Genomic DNA, 16110 nt, shown 5'->3' with positions numbered 1-16110 from the left:
GCATTCTCTGACACTGGAGGACATTCAAATAGAGTAGTCAGATCCCCCTAGTGTCCATCCCAAATCACAATGCTGACCTAGAAAAGGAAATGATTCCCATCACCTAGGTGTAGATGCTATTCTGCATGTTTGGTCCATTACTTTTGCACATATGCTGCTATCTGATGGAATTTAATAACTAAATTCAATTTTCTTGTGCATGCATTGGTAGTCGTTATCATAATATTCCATATATTTCCAATGCAAAAAATGTCCCTATATAAAGATCAGTCAGATTAGGTGATGTGTCATTCATGCAATTACTGATTTTTTTTAAAAGTGAATAGAGACATGCTAAATAAGACTGTTACTGACATGCAGGGATAAGAATAATTCTTTACTCCCTTGATGTAGCTATCTGAAAGGGCTAAGGGGACCAGGACCATTATTTGCACAGATAATGTGAAATAAAACACACATAGGGACATGAACAGTCTCAGGTCTATGAAGGTGTATAACCTTTGACTATTTTTTTAAAAGTTGTGTAGAAAGTTAGCACCCACCCCTCTCCTACAAGAATGAAATATTTTAGGAAATATTAAAAAGGCAGAATATTATATTTCCTCTAAAAGAGAAAGAGAAATTTTAAGGGAGACAGAAACTCAGAGCCACAGTTCCCTGCCCCTAAGCATATACTAAGATGAGGCCAGCTTTTAGATTTGGTAATCCATTCAAGACAGAATATTTTGAACAAAGGCAGAATTAGGCAGAATGATAGGATCAGCCCTCACTCAAGATCCAGACCAGGAAAGCCATTAAGACACAATGGCCCAACACCATTTCAGACACAAGCCTCTTCATTACATCACCCAGCAGACTTCAAAGTTGATTCAGACAAACTGACCCCACATCACCACATGGGAGTCTGACTACAGCAACCAATAGAATACATGCTCTTGCCACAGGAATAGGAAGCTCAAGGGCAAGGCCCAAGAGAGAGTATACATAACTCTCACTCTCCACTCCATGTGTTCAGCTGCACCAGGATCTCAAACCTATGTGGTCCTGTTCATCAATAAACCATCTTTCCAATCAGCCTCCATGTTTCCAGTGTTTTTCTCCCCACTTGGAACTGAACCAGATGGCTATTTCTTCCAACAGTTGCATGTGTGATATTTAAACCAGCTTAAAAGTGTTAGTTTTATTTATTTTTCACCTAGATCCTTAAGGATGCATAGCATAAAGACTTTCACATTCACTTCCTAAGTACTTAAGGTATGAATCTCAGTTGTATCACTCAGAGAAGAAATCAAAATTAAAACCTCCAAATCCGAACTTGTAAATCTGCAGTCCATAATTTGGAAACTGGCATACAGGTAGTCCTCAACTTATGACCACAATTAAGTCCAAAATTTCTATTGCTAAGTGAAACAGTTGTTAAATGAGTTTTGCCTCATTTTCTTGCAAGTTGTTAAATGAATCACTTCAATTGTTAAGTTAGTAATACGGTTGTTAAGTAAATTGGGCTTCCCCATTAACTTTGCTCTTCAGAGGTTGGAAAAGGTGACTACGTGACCCTGGGACACTTCAACTGTCATAAATATGATCTAATTGCCAAGCATCTGAATTTTCATCACACTAACACAGAAGCTATACAATGGTTGTGTTTTTATATCTTTATTCCAGGATTGAAGACCGCAGGACCCAAGCCAAACCAGTGTAAAATAAATGTATTTTTTTTGTGTGTTAATAAAGTTTAGGGATGGTATTTTCTATCAAAGTTAGCATTATATGTAATGCTTTTGGGTTTGAAAGGGTAGCAGGAACCTTCCAAAAGCAAAGTAAACAAAGGTATGTTTTGGAGAATTGTACTGTTTGTTTTGCCGAAAAATTCTAATTTGCAAACTTTTTGATGTTAATTTGATTATTATTATTACTAATTCAAAACAATAAGGATTTTAAAAAAAGTTTTATGAACTACTTGCAAAACTTGATTTGGATAAAAGCGATTGATATGAAATTGAATGCTATGCTGCAACCACTGACAACGAAGCTCTGAGAAATTAAAAAAAAAAAACCTTTTAAGCAGAGGTCCCCAAACTTGGCAGCTTTTAAGACTTGTGGACTTCAACTCCCAGAATTCTCCAGCCGGCATGGGAGTTGAAGTCCACAAGTCTTAAAGCTGCCAAGTTTGGGGACCTCTGTTATAGTTTTCTGAGCTGCATGCAATAAGCTCGAAGCCAAGAACGGCATGCGCCAAACTCTTGGGTGCAATCTACTTTGCGTTCTCTTCACTAGGCTCACGGCCTAGTTTCAGGCTGGCTCTACAACGGCCACGGTCACTTTCCCAAACCGTTTTTCCGACCTCCTTCAGCGGCCAACTTTCCCGGAAACTCCGCAGCAATGACGGAAGACTGCGCCTGCGCCTTCGTAAAGCAACGTGGTCGCGCCAAAATAAACCCCCAAACAAGTTTGAGCACGCGTGCGCAGTGCCGCCCCGAGAAGCCGTTGCCTTGGCTACCGCGCTCCGGCTTGCCCTCCGCTCTTCCCTCCCTCTGACGCCGTAAGAATCGATGCCCGAGGCTTCTTGGATGGGACGCCCCGTTTCAACTGCCGTCGCGCGGCCGGAGCGAGCGGCCGGCGTTGACCTCGTCAGGCAGCCATGCTACTACCCAGCGAGCTCCTGAGCGCAGGGAAAGTGACTCGGTGGCGGCGAATGCTGCGACGCACGTCGTGACTCCAAGCCTTCCTCCCCTTCCATCTCCTCGGTCAGGAGAATGAAGAAGGTGAAGAAAATCCTGGGGCTGGGGAGGAAGAAGAGTGAGCGGCAGTCCCCGTCTCGGAGCCGCGTCGTGGCTTGCGCCTCAGCCCCAGGCGCCCTCCTCTGTAGCGGCGGCGACAGCCACAACTTGCAGTTCAAGGAGCTGAGTAAGCTGCACCGAGCGGCGGCCGAAGGAGACCTCGGGGAGCTCCGACACCTCCTGCAGAAACACGACCTCAACGAACAGGATAGAGCCGGCAGGTGGGAAGGAGAAGGCCTGGCCTCGATCCCCGCTTCGTCTTCAGGCCAACGCCAGCTCTCCTCTTCAGCCCTCCTGCATTACTTGGGCCACCCGGCGCTCCCCCTTCAACGGGCTTCCAAGGGTGGGATTTCACCCCAGTGAGGCCCGTCACTGGTCAAAAACGTGCCCACGTGGAGGACTGTGTGGATGTCATAGGTAGCTGGGTAGCGGGAAATTTGTTCCTGAGGGTCTCTTCTTCGGAGTCTGGTGCTGAATAGAAGAGAATAGGAATAGGGTAGAATTCTTTATTTGCCAAGTATGATTGGCCACACAAGGAATTTGTTTTTGATGCATATGCTCTCTGTACATAAAAAGACAAGATACATTCAAAAATCATAAGGTACAACACTTAATGCTAGTCATAGGGTGCAAATAAGCAATCAGGAAACACACGCAACAAAGTTACAGTCCTGCAGTCATAAGTGGGAAGACATGGGTGATAGGAACTATGAGAAGACTAATAGTAAAAGTAATGCAGCCTTAGTGAATAGTTTGACAATGTTGAGGGAATTATTTGTTTAGTAGAGTGATGGCGGTTCGGGGAAAAACTGTTCTTGTGTCTAGTTGTTTTGGTGTGCAGTGCTTTATAGCGGTGTTTTGAGGTAGGAGTTGAAACAATTTATGTCCAGGATACGAGGGGTCTGTAAATATTTTCACAGCCCTCTTTTGGACTCGTGTAGTGTACAGGTCCTCAGTGGAAGGCAGGTTGGTAGTAATTGTTTTTTCTGCAGTTCTGATTATCCTCTGAAGTCTGTGTGTGTCTTGTTGGGTTGCAGAACCAAACCAGACAGTTATAGAGGTGCAGATGACAGACTTAATAATTCCTCTGTAGAACTGTATCAGCAGCTCCTTGGGAAGTTTGAGCTTCCTGAGTTGGCAAAGAAAGAACATTCTTTGTTGTGCTTTTTTGATGATGTTTTTGATGTTAGGTATCCATTTTAAGTCTTGAGATATGATAGAACCTAGAAATTTGAAGGCCTCTACTGTTGATACTGTGTTGTCTAGTATTGTAAGAGGTGGTAGTTTGGGAGGATTTTTCCTAAAGTCTACCACTTCTACGAAGTCTACCACCTCTTCCTCGGAGTCTGGTGCTAAAGGTTGCTGTGGCATTGAGGTTTTCCTCAGCGCTTCTTCACTGTGTGGGAAGGTGACTTTATGACCTCTTGATGGCATGAGGCACTAAACTGGATTGTGTCCTTAAATGAACCCTTTAAAGAATAAATACCACCCCATGGTTGGAAGCTTGTAATGTGTAAAATGTTCGGTTCTTTTATAATCCATAAATGGGAATAGGTTTCTGGAAATAATTTAGTTTCTTTTCCCACTTATACCAGACACATCGTAACTAGGACACACTGTACAGGTAGTCCTTGACTAACAACAGTTCATTTAGTGGCCATTCAAAGTTATGTCAGTGAAAAAAGTGAGTTATGACCATTTTTTACACTTAAAATCACTTCAGCATTCCATGGTCACGTGATCAAAATTCAGCCCTTGGCAACTGACTCATATTTATGATGATTTCAGTGTCCTGAAATCATTAGATCACCTTTTGAGACCTTTTGACAACTAAAATCAATGGGGGAAACCAGACTTAACTGCAGTTATCTCTTTAACTGTGCTAAGAAAGGTCATAAAATGGAGCAAAACTTACTTAACGAATGCCTCATCTAGCAACATAAATTTTGGGCTCAGTTGTGGTCGTAAGTCGAAGATTACCTGTACCTAGAACCATATTATGCTTAATACTGCACACCTACTTTCAAACGCCCTTCTTATATATGTCTAATAAAATGACATCCTTTCTATTGATTCTTCTGTTCGAGTATCTTTTTTCATATATCACTTTTTTATATGTTGAACCCTGCCGCTAGTTCCTGTATAGGTAGTTCTTGATTTATGACCACAATTGACATCAAAATTTCTGTTGCTATAAGTGAAACATTTCTTAAGTGAATTTCGCCCCATTTGACAATCTTTTTTGTCATAATCGTTAAGTGAATCACTGCTGCTGTTAAATTAGTAACATGGTTGTTAAGTGAATCTGGCTTCCCATTGACTTTACTTGTCAGAAAGTTGGGAAAGTTGATCACATGACCCCGGGAGACTAACCGTCATAACTATAAGTCAGTTGCCACCTGATGTTGCAACAGTTGTAAGTGTGAAAACTGTCATAAGTTACTTTTCAGTGTCATTGAACTGTTGTAAGTCAAGGACTACCTGTATTAAGTAAATGTCACAGTGAAAGCTATATGGAGGAAAGACTGGCTATAAATAAAAGATGATAATGCAAATGTGTTAAGAGTCCTGAAAACATCTCAGTACTTAATTATGGATAGGAAGTTTTGCAGTTCTCTTAAGTTTTAAAAAGCATACCTTAATTAAGATAATGTTTAAATAAACCATTGCTATAATGGGAATTTTCTCTTTCCTCCTTTCTATAGCCATCACATTAATATCTATCAGTGACTGGGAAATAGTGGCTGGATTATTTTAGAATTTGTACTAAATGTCATCGGTTGTTAATTTCAATTGAATTGTATCAAAAGATTTGTATTTGAAATCAAGCAAATAATATTCACTTCTGCTGTATTTTAGTCTTTATTCTTTCTTGCAAAGTATAATTTATTTTTTCAGCTAGGAAGAACTAATTAACTGCAATTTATATGTTGTAGAGCTTTACCACTGAGTATATTGAGTACATGGGTATATTCCAATTCATCATATGCTGTACGCTAGTTTTGAAATACAGTTCAAAGATGCAAAATCAAAATGTTCTTAAGAAAAAGAAAGATGTACTCTACTGTTTGTTACTGACTGACTGACTATGGCTTCTTTTATAATATCATTTCTTTTAGAACACCTTTGCATTTTGCCTGTGCTAATGGATATACAGACATTGTTACTTTCTTGGTGGACAACAAATGCCAACTAGATAGCTGTGATGAAGAGAAGAGAACTCCATTAATGAAGGTATGCATTTAAAATAGTGCAAATTTACTAGTAATATAAAGCCAAATTTTGTATAATTTCTGTTTTAATCAAAACTATCAGTATAATAAATTGTTAGTATTGCTTATAATCAAAAGGAACCAAGAAAAAGCTGTAGCTTTGTTTTGTTTAAATTATAGAGAGTATTACCTAGGTTTATGAATTGTTGTAGACCTAACATCTTCTTAAATATTTAGGCGGTGGAATGTCAGCAAGAATTCTGTGCAATTTATCTGCTTGAACATGGAGCAGATCCTAATCTGAAGGACATAGACAACAACACTGCCCTCCACTTTGCTGCCTCTAATTCTAGTGTATCTCTAGCAAAATATCTGCTTGAAAAGAAAGCTGACATTGAAGCACAAAATAAGGTAAAATTCCAGTAGTTTACTTAATATATTAAGTAGTTTTTGATTTTGTATAAGCCAATACATATTCTGATTTTTTTAAAATTAACATCATTTACAGAAAAAAAACACTGCATTATTTACTGAGAGACTAATGTGTAAATAATAAGTATCTATTGAGTAATAAAGTGGAACTTGAGACTCTTCATTTCTTATTTTGCTTGAACAAGTTGACTAATTTGTAATTTACCTTTAAATAAGCTTTTGCTAGCTTTCACATGGGGGTTTGTTTTGGACATACTTAATCATAATCTCAGGTTCAAATGTCACATAAGGTACCCCTTCCTATTGTTAAAAATAGTAGGAACTTTTTCTTCTTTTCCATCAATTTGGGTAACAGACACAAACTGCCCATTATCCCTCTGCAAACAAGATGTACTTGTTTTTTTGTAGAATTGTGACAGTATCCAATGGGAGTAAATGGTACAAAATAAAGGACTCATTAGATATAGTGGTTAAAGGCATCGGACTAGAAGCTGAGAGATTGAGTTTCAGGTCCCTCCATCTATCTGAGTGATTTCGGACTAGTCACTAACTCTCTCAGCCTTAGTAAGAAGCAAATAATAACCATTTCTAAAAAACATTGCCAAGAAAACTGCGTGCAGCTCTACTTTTTCCAATATAATATTTGCATATAATAGTCAAATCTGTAATATTGCACAAATGTTTGAAATTATCTGAAACTTTAAAGCCAAGTAGAAATATAGAAAATATTATTTCAGAGATGTTTAACTCACACTGAAACCCATCTAGAAGCAGTCTGAAAGAAATAAAACTTCTTATCATTTTTGTCTGGCTTGGGTACAGGACATTGCATTTGTTAAATGCGAAACAGAAACTATGCATATATGTATTTCTTTTTTTTATTACAGGATGGTTGCACACCATTAATTGTTGCTGTGGCTGAAAATAATCGAGAAATGGTAGAGTTTCTTCTTCAACAAAACGCATCTGTGCATGCCACAGATAAATTGGGAAGGTACAGTTTGGGTCATAATTAGTCAGCTGGAATAACATTTTCTCAATATAAAACATTATTTATCAATGGCTTGGTGCTATTGTTAACATTGCACTGAAGTCTTATCTGAAAGTTTTGTTTCCAGCTATATTATAAACTCCCTTTGGGATCAAAAGATAAAACTTTGAAAATAAAGAAAAAATGTAGGTTTCTTAAAATAGTTTACATTTAAAGAAAATACTGATGTTTCTGTTCAATGCCATTTTCAATTTGTTTTCAGTAAAAAAAAAAAAAGCTCATGGGTAGCTTTTATACTTAATTTATTTTTTTGTTATAAACACAACTACCATCTGAAGCCCCAAAGGTCTACTTAAACAACAACCTACTCCCCTATGATCCCCATCCAAAGTACCTTGAGTAACATTGGATTGGATTCTCTCCTACACAATACACCTAGAGAATATGGTAGCAAACATCAATACTAGGAACAACATACTGCAGAAATTATGTGGAACTAAATGGGGAGCTTCAACTGTCACCCTCAATCTAGCAGCACTAGAGTTGGTCTACCCTGCAACAGAATTCTGTGCCCCTGTATGGCTTAACAGCTGTAAATACTAATAAGTTAGATACCAGATTCAACGACACCAGTGCTGGGTTGCAGGCGGTATGCCCTGGTACGAGCGTACCAAAGCCTGCCCGGAGCACTGGATACCATTCCGGTATGGTGTTCCAGAGGGCCCGCCCGCCTGTCTGAGCTCCTTACTGGTCTTTTAAGTCTTTGGCGCTTACATGCATGGCACGTACAGTGTCTGCACGATGCTTTGCTGAGCAGCTGGAGCGTTGCGGAGGCGGTAAGACACGTGCACACTGCGCGCGTGCTGCACACGTCCATGTGGACATCGTAGGATCTGGAACCCACCACTGAACGACACCATGAGGATTATAAGTGGATGTATTAAAACCACTCCAAATTTCTGGCTTCCTGTTCTGAGGAATATAACACTGCCAACTTTATGAAGGCAAGATGCATAAATGAGAGAATACAGAAAAATTAAGAGCAACTCACTCCTACCACTGCATGCTGACCTTCCTCATTCATTAACCGGAAGATACAAATCCAGGAACCCCCCACTGGCACTTGCATAACATCTGCCCAACATCTTTAAATCGATTCCCAGTGGAAAGCCAAATGGATCATGGAATGTGCAGACACAGGAAATTATATAAATGACTCCACAAGAAAGGTGCCAGGCTTTGAACTATCACGACCGCAATGGAAAATCCTGAACAGGATTCTTGATAGACAGAGTCTTGATAGATGCACCTCACACGGCATCTATCAAGACTCTGTATAAATGGGACATATTATCCTCCACTCAGTGTGACTGCAGGGTCCCATATCAGATAGTAAATCAGTCATAACTGGATGTAAGCTGAAAGCATATACTCATCCAGTATCTGATTATTATTATTTTAATATGAATGATGCTGTGCTTCAATGGTTAGATGGCTTAGATATTGGTATTTAAATATAGATCTGTTTAACATTTATATTTTATTGTGTTTACTAATCTAGGTGAAATGTTTGTATATAGTTCATGTATGAGATGCCATACGTTAAATAAATAAATAATTGCAGCTTTGTTTAATGTGAAAGCTCCCCTGTCTTTTTGCAAGAGAGAATAATGCTGAGTAAATACAGGATTAAATAAAGTATTAGTGAAGGTTTGATTATATGCAGTAATTGAGGGGGCGTTCTTCTCTTTCAGAATTCCACTATTGATTGCTGCTTCTAATAAAAAACGTGACTTAACTCATGTTCTCCTCCTTCATGGATCGAATGTTGCCCATAGAGATAAAAGTGGATGGTCAGCAAAAGATTATGCTATGATTAGTGATGATTCCATGTAAGCCGAAACATTTGTCTTTTCATTGTCACATAACCAAGAAACAAAACTATCCTATATGAAAATAAAAAGCATAACATGGATTAAGATTAGATAACATATTAGCAGGCTGTTAAAGTAGCATGCAAACAACTAAGTTATTGCTTTTTATTTAATATTGTTCTGTGTTGAGATTAATTGTGCTTTATTAAAATGTGTCAATATTGAGTAAAATATTTTTTTTCCTTTTAGCCTTAAGCAATATGTTGCTAAATATTCCGACTGCAATAATAGAGAAGAGGGCACATTACATGGTCAAAAAGTTCTGTCTATATTAAGCAGTCAAGAAAAAGACAGAGATACTGGTATTACACTTGGTGCTCCTGCTAAAAATAAAGAAGGTAAAGTTTAATATAGTACAAATGGCTGGTCAGTTAGTACAATTCTGTCCTTTCCCAATGGAAGTAGATATTACTGCTGTTGTTTGTAAAAAAAATGTTTATTTTGTGTTCTAGGTCTGCAGAATATTCCCAACAAAGCACAAAGGTGACAAAGATGCTTCAATAAGAAGCAGGCTGAATTTATGTTTTCCCAAAACTAAATTTCATGGATGTTGCCACACTATAGTGAAATTCTGGTGGCCTGTTATTTAAGCAACTGATTGGATAAAAGTTGCTGGTGTATGACATAGCAAAGCAAACAGATCCATTTTCTTGACTCCTGGAAGCTCATGTCCAAAGCAGTTTTGGAATTTTAAGTTAAAGCTTATGAATACCAAGGAAATAATTGAGCAAGCTATTTTTGTAGAAAAGACGTTGAAAACAGTCAGATTTTAATGAAGGTTAGGTTTTGGCAGAGTGATGTAAAGTTAGCATAGTGAGTTGCACATTATAATTGAATCACACAATACATATGTGTATTGTATGCTTATAAGTGTTTCTATGCTTCTAAGGGAAGCAGCATCAGCATTGACATATCTCTTGTGAATAGACCTGCTGGTTGCAAACTAGTCTTGGCGTAGGAAAAATAACAGGCCACCTTGGCCACAGGGATGCCAGCCACCTCTTGAGTGATAATAACAATTTTGTCAAGGAAAACAGTTTTGCAGGTTCCTTGAATAATTCCTTGAACTCCATTAGCAAGGCAAAGAAAGATAGATTTGTTCCTTTTTGGGGGAAGCCAATAAACAGTTCTGGTCAGATGTAGTAGTGGTGATTTGCCATATTTGCATTCCAGTTAGACTTCTGAGAAATGGGATATTACCTAGGATAATTGATGTACTGACATCCTGATATTTATTTTTTCTTCATTTCTTAATGAAACTGGTATTTCTCAAGACGTATGTCCCCATAATCAGTTTCTCAGCTTGTTCTTGGAAGTTGAATGCCAATTCAATGCTTCCTTTTCAAGACTATTACCTAACTAATATTTTATTGTTGACAAAGTTGCTACTAAGTCCTACTCCTCGTCTATCCTGAAGAATGGGGATAGACAAGAAAGCTTGGTTTGATGCTACTCTCAGCAATCAGTTGGCTCGATTTAGAAAAATATTGCTATCTCCTTGGTATGGAAAATTGCTGATGTATTTAATGTTTTAGCTAAGGGAAAATTAAATGCTATATACTATAGTGATGTTCTTGTATGGTCTGTAGATGAGCTTTCTTTTATAGGGAGGCTGCTTAAATACAAAAATGGGTTGAGAATTATTGATACAATTTTCTTTGAATTTTTAAGTTGAAAATTCTGAAATCTGTTTATGTTAGTTGAATATTTTGAAGCAGTGTGCTCCAAGTTCTGTTCGGTTTATAGACAGAGTTTGCAAAAAAAAAGTTTAATTATTACTTCTGTTGTTAGGTGGTATTATGGTTCATTTCGCAGTCAGCCAGATGTTTAGACTGGATTTAGTGTTTTTATCCAATGCTGAATTGCATTCTTTTGCTGATTCTAGGAAGAAAAAAATGAGGGAACAAGGGGCTTTTTCCTTGCATTTTAATAATCAAAATTTTGGGAGTTGGGGTTGGAAGGAAGCAGTTTGAAACATTTCTGTAGAATGTTCCAGGTGGAACAGCTTTGTTTTATATTCTGAATAAAACTATTTTTGCTTTGTGCATATCTCTTTTTTTTAAAATAATATTTTTTTATTGTTTTTGTCTTTTCATCACATATTACAATCTTTATATCAACAGTTTGTACAATGTTACATCATCGTATCTGTATGTGTTTTCCTCTCTTTACCATTTATTACATCATTATGTCATCTTATCTATACATTTTTATGATCTTTTACATATTTACCTACTTTTATATACAGTTCTATGTTTATTTATGTATATTGTTTTCGGCTTAATTATTTTTCTTATTTTCCAACCATTCATACCATTTATTCCAAATTTCGTAGTATTCTGATTCTTCTTTGTCCTTTAATTTTAGGGTTAGTTTGTCCATCTCTGCACAATCCAAGGTTTATTTTATCACTAATTCGTCCAGCGGTATATTATTTTGCTTCCAGCATTGGGCAAAAGCTATTCTAGCTGTGGTTAATATATGTGTTAGTAGATATTTAATTTTTTTTGTGTAGTTCCCTTTAATTATTCCTAGTAAGAAGCTTTCGGGTTTATACTTTATTTGTTCCCCCGTAATTTGTTGTGCCCACTTCCACATTTTTTTCCAATATTTTTGCGATTCCGGGCAGGTCCACCACATGTGGTAGTAGGTCCCTTGTTCTTTTTTACATTTCCAACAGGTCGGTTTCAGTGTTGGGTACATTTTTGCCAATCTTTTTGGTGGTAGGTGCCAATGATAAAACATTTTGTATATATTTTATTTCAGTGTTGCTGATCTCGTTAATTTATAATTTATATTCCAAATTTTTTCCCAATCCGCTAGATCTATATTATAACCAAAATTTTTGGCCCATGCTATCATACAGCCTTTAACTATTTCTTCTTCTAAGTTTATTTCTAGCAAATATTTATACATTTTCGTTATAAATTTGTTTTCTGGGCCAATTAAGATTTTGTCTATTTGTTGCAGTTCTGTATATATTCCATATTCTTTTATATCTTTTTTGTATCTTGATTGTAATTGGAGGTATAGATCAATCTATATTGATATTGTTCTCTTTTAGTTCTTGGTTCGTTTTCAGATTCCCCTGGTTATCTAAAATTTCACTATACCTAACCATTTTTGATAGATCTAGCATATTGGGGTGTGTCATGGCTTCCATGGTGAAAAGCCATGCCGGTATTTTCATATAGTGTTTTGCTTTAATTTTGTTCCAGACCTGAATCAATGCTTCTCTAATATGATGTGTATGGAAATATTTTTGCTTCTTTTTACTCTCTTCCCATAAGAAAAAGTGCCATCCTGTTTGCAGGTCATGGCCTTCTATTGCTAATATTCTTTTGTTTTTTAAATTTATCCAATCTTTAATCCAAATTAGTGCTGCTGCATTATAGTAGAGTTCCCAGTCAGGTAGCCCCATACCACCTCTGCTTCTATCGTCCTGTAATGCTTTCAGTTTTATCCTAGCTTTTTTCCCTTGCCAGATGAATTTTAGTATTATTTTGTTCAGTTCGGTAAAGAATTTTTTCTCTAATTTTATGGGGATCGTTTGAAATAGATATAGGACTCTTGGTAGTATGTTCATTTTTATAGTTGCTATTTTCCCTAATAATGATAGTTGTAATTTCCCCCATAGTTCTAAGTCTTTTTTTATTTGTTGCACTAATTTTGTGTAATTATTTTCTTTTATGGTTAAGCACTTTGCAGTTAGCCATATTCCTAAATATTTGACTTTCTTTACTACCTGGAGTCCTATTGTTTTTTCTAATTCTTTGTTCTGTTCTTCCTTCAGATTTTTGGTTATTATTTTGGTCTTTTCTCTATTAATTTTTAGTCCTGCGACATCTCCATATTTTTCTAGTTCTTGCATTAACCTGTTCCCTGTTTCTAATGGATCTTCTATAATAAATACTAAGTCATCTGCAAAGGCCTGTATTTTGTATTTTTCATTTTTAATTTTGGTTCCTCTTATTTCCTGGTTTTTTCTAATTCGTATCAGGCTTTCTAGCGTCAGAATAAAAAGCAGAGGTGATAGTGGGCAGCCCTGTCTTACTCCTTTCGTTATTTCAAAGGACTCTGTATTTTCCCCATTCAATAGTATGTTTGCCTTTTGGGTGGAGTATATTGTTTCTATTAATCTTTCAAATTTATTTCCTAAATTCATATTTTTAATTTGTTGTTTCATGTATTGCCAATTTAAATTATCGAATGCCTTCTGTGCATCCAGGAATACAAGTGCCACTTGTTTCCCTGTATGCACCTCATAATACTCCAGGATATTAGCTATTGTTCTGCTTTGTGCATATCTCTATTGCAAATATTAGAAATAAAAAGTATAGCTTCCATATTTGTAATATCTTTAGGAATTTACAGAAAATTCCCATTTTCTATGAAATGGCAATTCTGAATAACAGCAAATAGCCAGTTTGGGCATTAGAAAAGTATCTACAAACAAAATGACAGTTGAATCAAAATTTAAACAAATAATTATGATATTCCATATAAGGTGGGATTTAGATATTTAGTTGCAGTTTTAATTTTCAAAGAACAAGGGGAAAATACCATTGGACAGAGAATTTAAATGTTTTATTCTTTTTTAATGTGATTGCTACAATTACTACTTTATAAACAGATACATGTTTACATTTTGAATTTTTATTGTTAAAGGCTTTGTGCTAAATAGAAAAATAGATAGAGAAGTGCAGGAATTGCTCAACAAGTCAGGAAAGGAGTAACTCTCTGCAGGTCAAATAATAATGTAATAATTTATTTAAATGTTTAGTTCATAATATGGATAGCTTGCTTGTTTTCTTCTTACTCCTTTTAGAAAAGGTAGTGATAGAGGACAATATTTGTAGCCCAGGTTTGAAATGAGGAGTGGGTACTCTCTTCACTTGGTTCTTTTCTTGCAGATCTTTCATTACCCAAACTTGATAACACCATCAATGCTGGTGGGGAGTGGGTTTGCTTTCAGTTTATATGTGACTGGCTCTGTCAGTGTTGGTGGGAATGATGTTGGTAGTTATTTGGTTAGGCTGTTTACTATCAATTTGCTTTGCAAGTCCTTGATTGGGGTATCGTTTAATTAATTGGTGATCTGATGTTAATCTTGATTAATATCTGTTAATCTGAGTGATGAATGCTAGTGGAATATTAGTCTTTTTGTTGCCTTTTTGGCTTGTTGATTGTCTCTTGAATGATATGTATATGCTGTTTATGTCTACATATGTATTGATGGCTGATTTGTCAATGCTAAGCTTCCAGAAATTCTCTAGCATTTTTTGGGCTTGGCTTAGTTTAGGATAGTCACAGTTTTCCTTCTGACTGCTAGTTGTTGTTCATTGATGCGTTCTGCTAGTCTTCTGCCTGTTTATCCTATGTAGTACTTGTTGCAGTCATTACAATGTATGTTGTAGATGACTCCTGTTTTTTCTTCTGAAGCTGCTGGATCTTTGGTTTATTTAGGATGTTTTGAAGGGCTTTAGTTGATTTCTATGCTACATGGATGCCACATGGTTGTAATAGTCTGTTGGTGGTTTCTGAGATATAATTTATCCTTTTTAGAGCTTGGGTTGTGATATATTGAGTTGCGTGATCAGGCACTTTTTGATGAAGTGTGGATATCCATTACGTTGAAAGATATTGTATAGATGATATGTTTGAGATGAGATGTTTAGGATTGCTGCAGTGTGATTGTGCTTGTCTAAATAGTGTTTGTTTGTTTCTGTTTTAAATGTATAGGCCATCCATCTTACCTCAAGGTATTTCTGGGAGGCTTACAATCATAAAAGATATGAATTATATAAGAACATTAATAGTTTCAACTGGAAAATTGTAACTATCCTAGACCAAGCCAATATCAGACCAATAATGAAGAAGTAAATAATATGGAAATCAAGGAACTGTCAAACTATGTTTCTCCGGGTTGACCCTTATAGCAATTCTAGCCTAATGCCAGACTTTCCCTAACTAGGTCCCTAGGAAATAAAGATCATTTGGTTGGGGTAACAGTTTCTTTTACTAAGGATTAGTGGTTACAGTGAAAGTAGGCTAGTACTAAAGTTTGCATGCAAAGAGTTACAGTATTCCCCCTTCTCCCCAGCCCTCCCTGCTTAACCAGTTTGCCTTCGTCCAATGGTGGACCGCCTAGGTGTTTTGGGAACTGCTCAAATGTTTAGTGCCACTTGGTACAGTTCTCATTCCTTTCTCAGGCTTCGCGGCCTTGAAGACTGGAACAGGCTGGTTCTCACATTTCTGGCTTCTGTCAAACTTGTCAACTCCTCCCCTTTGGCTCGCCTCGTTCCTTTACATGCCAATTGCCTATTTCCTCTTCCCACCAGCCCCTAACAATTTATGGCAGGCTGCCAGAGAAGCGCTAAGCTGAAGATGGCAGATCTGACACTAACAGTAAAGAGCCCAACTAAAGAACCATCAAGACTCTCCCACCAACAATGACAGGGTAAGCCATTAGGATATAAATTGAAAGCAAACCCCACTCCTTACTAGCACTGATGATGTTACCTAGTTTGGGTAATTAAAGGTCTGCAAGAAAACAACCATACTCAGAGAGCATCAAGGAGCTTAGATCAGAAGGCAACTGATGAACCTGGATTGGTTTCAGAGAGAAGAATTTTGTGAGGGGGTATGATTAAGTTAGTCAGTTTGAGTGAAACCGTTAATTCCACTTGAAATTGGCTTCTGATGGGGGGACTCTGAATTGTTCTTATTGGTGTATCTTCGTGTTTTTGAGTCCATGGAAT

General features: G+C 37.1%; 1 protein-coding gene across 5 annotated transcripts in view; it reads left to right on the top strand.

Annotated features, from left to right (window-relative positions):
• The first annotated feature begins 2524 nt into the window (after window positions 1-2524).
• The window catches only part of ANKRD26 (ankyrin repeat domain containing 26), a 103743-nt gene continuing 90157 nt past the window's right edge, over window positions 2525-16110 (top strand). For 3 of the 5 annotated variants that reach the window (XM_081958283.1, XM_081958280.1, XM_081958282.1), the window contains exons 1-6: window positions 2525-3001; window positions 5900-6014; window positions 6230-6403; window positions 7312-7418; window positions 9170-9307; window positions 9539-9687. In XM_081958283.1, the coding sequence (XP_081814409.1) occupies window positions 2757-3001; window positions 5900-6014; window positions 6230-6403; window positions 7312-7418; window positions 9170-9307; window positions 9539-9687 (928 nt within the window). In that variant the 5' untranslated portion in view covers window positions 2525-2756. The remainder of the gene's footprint in view (window positions 3002-5899; window positions 6015-6229; window positions 6404-7311; window positions 7419-9169; window positions 9308-9538; window positions 9688-16110) is intronic. The other 2 variants (XM_081958281.1, XM_081958284.1) reach the window with 2 other exon arrangements.

The sequence above is a fragment of the Natrix helvetica genome (assembly GCF_964273705.1).
Source record: "Natrix helvetica genome assembly, chromosome: 6".
Lineage (NCBI taxonomy): Eukaryota > Metazoa > Chordata > Lepidosauria > Squamata > Natricidae > Natrix > Natrix helvetica.
Note: the sequence above shows the minus strand (reverse complement) of the source record. Positions and strands in the feature narration are given on the sequence as shown.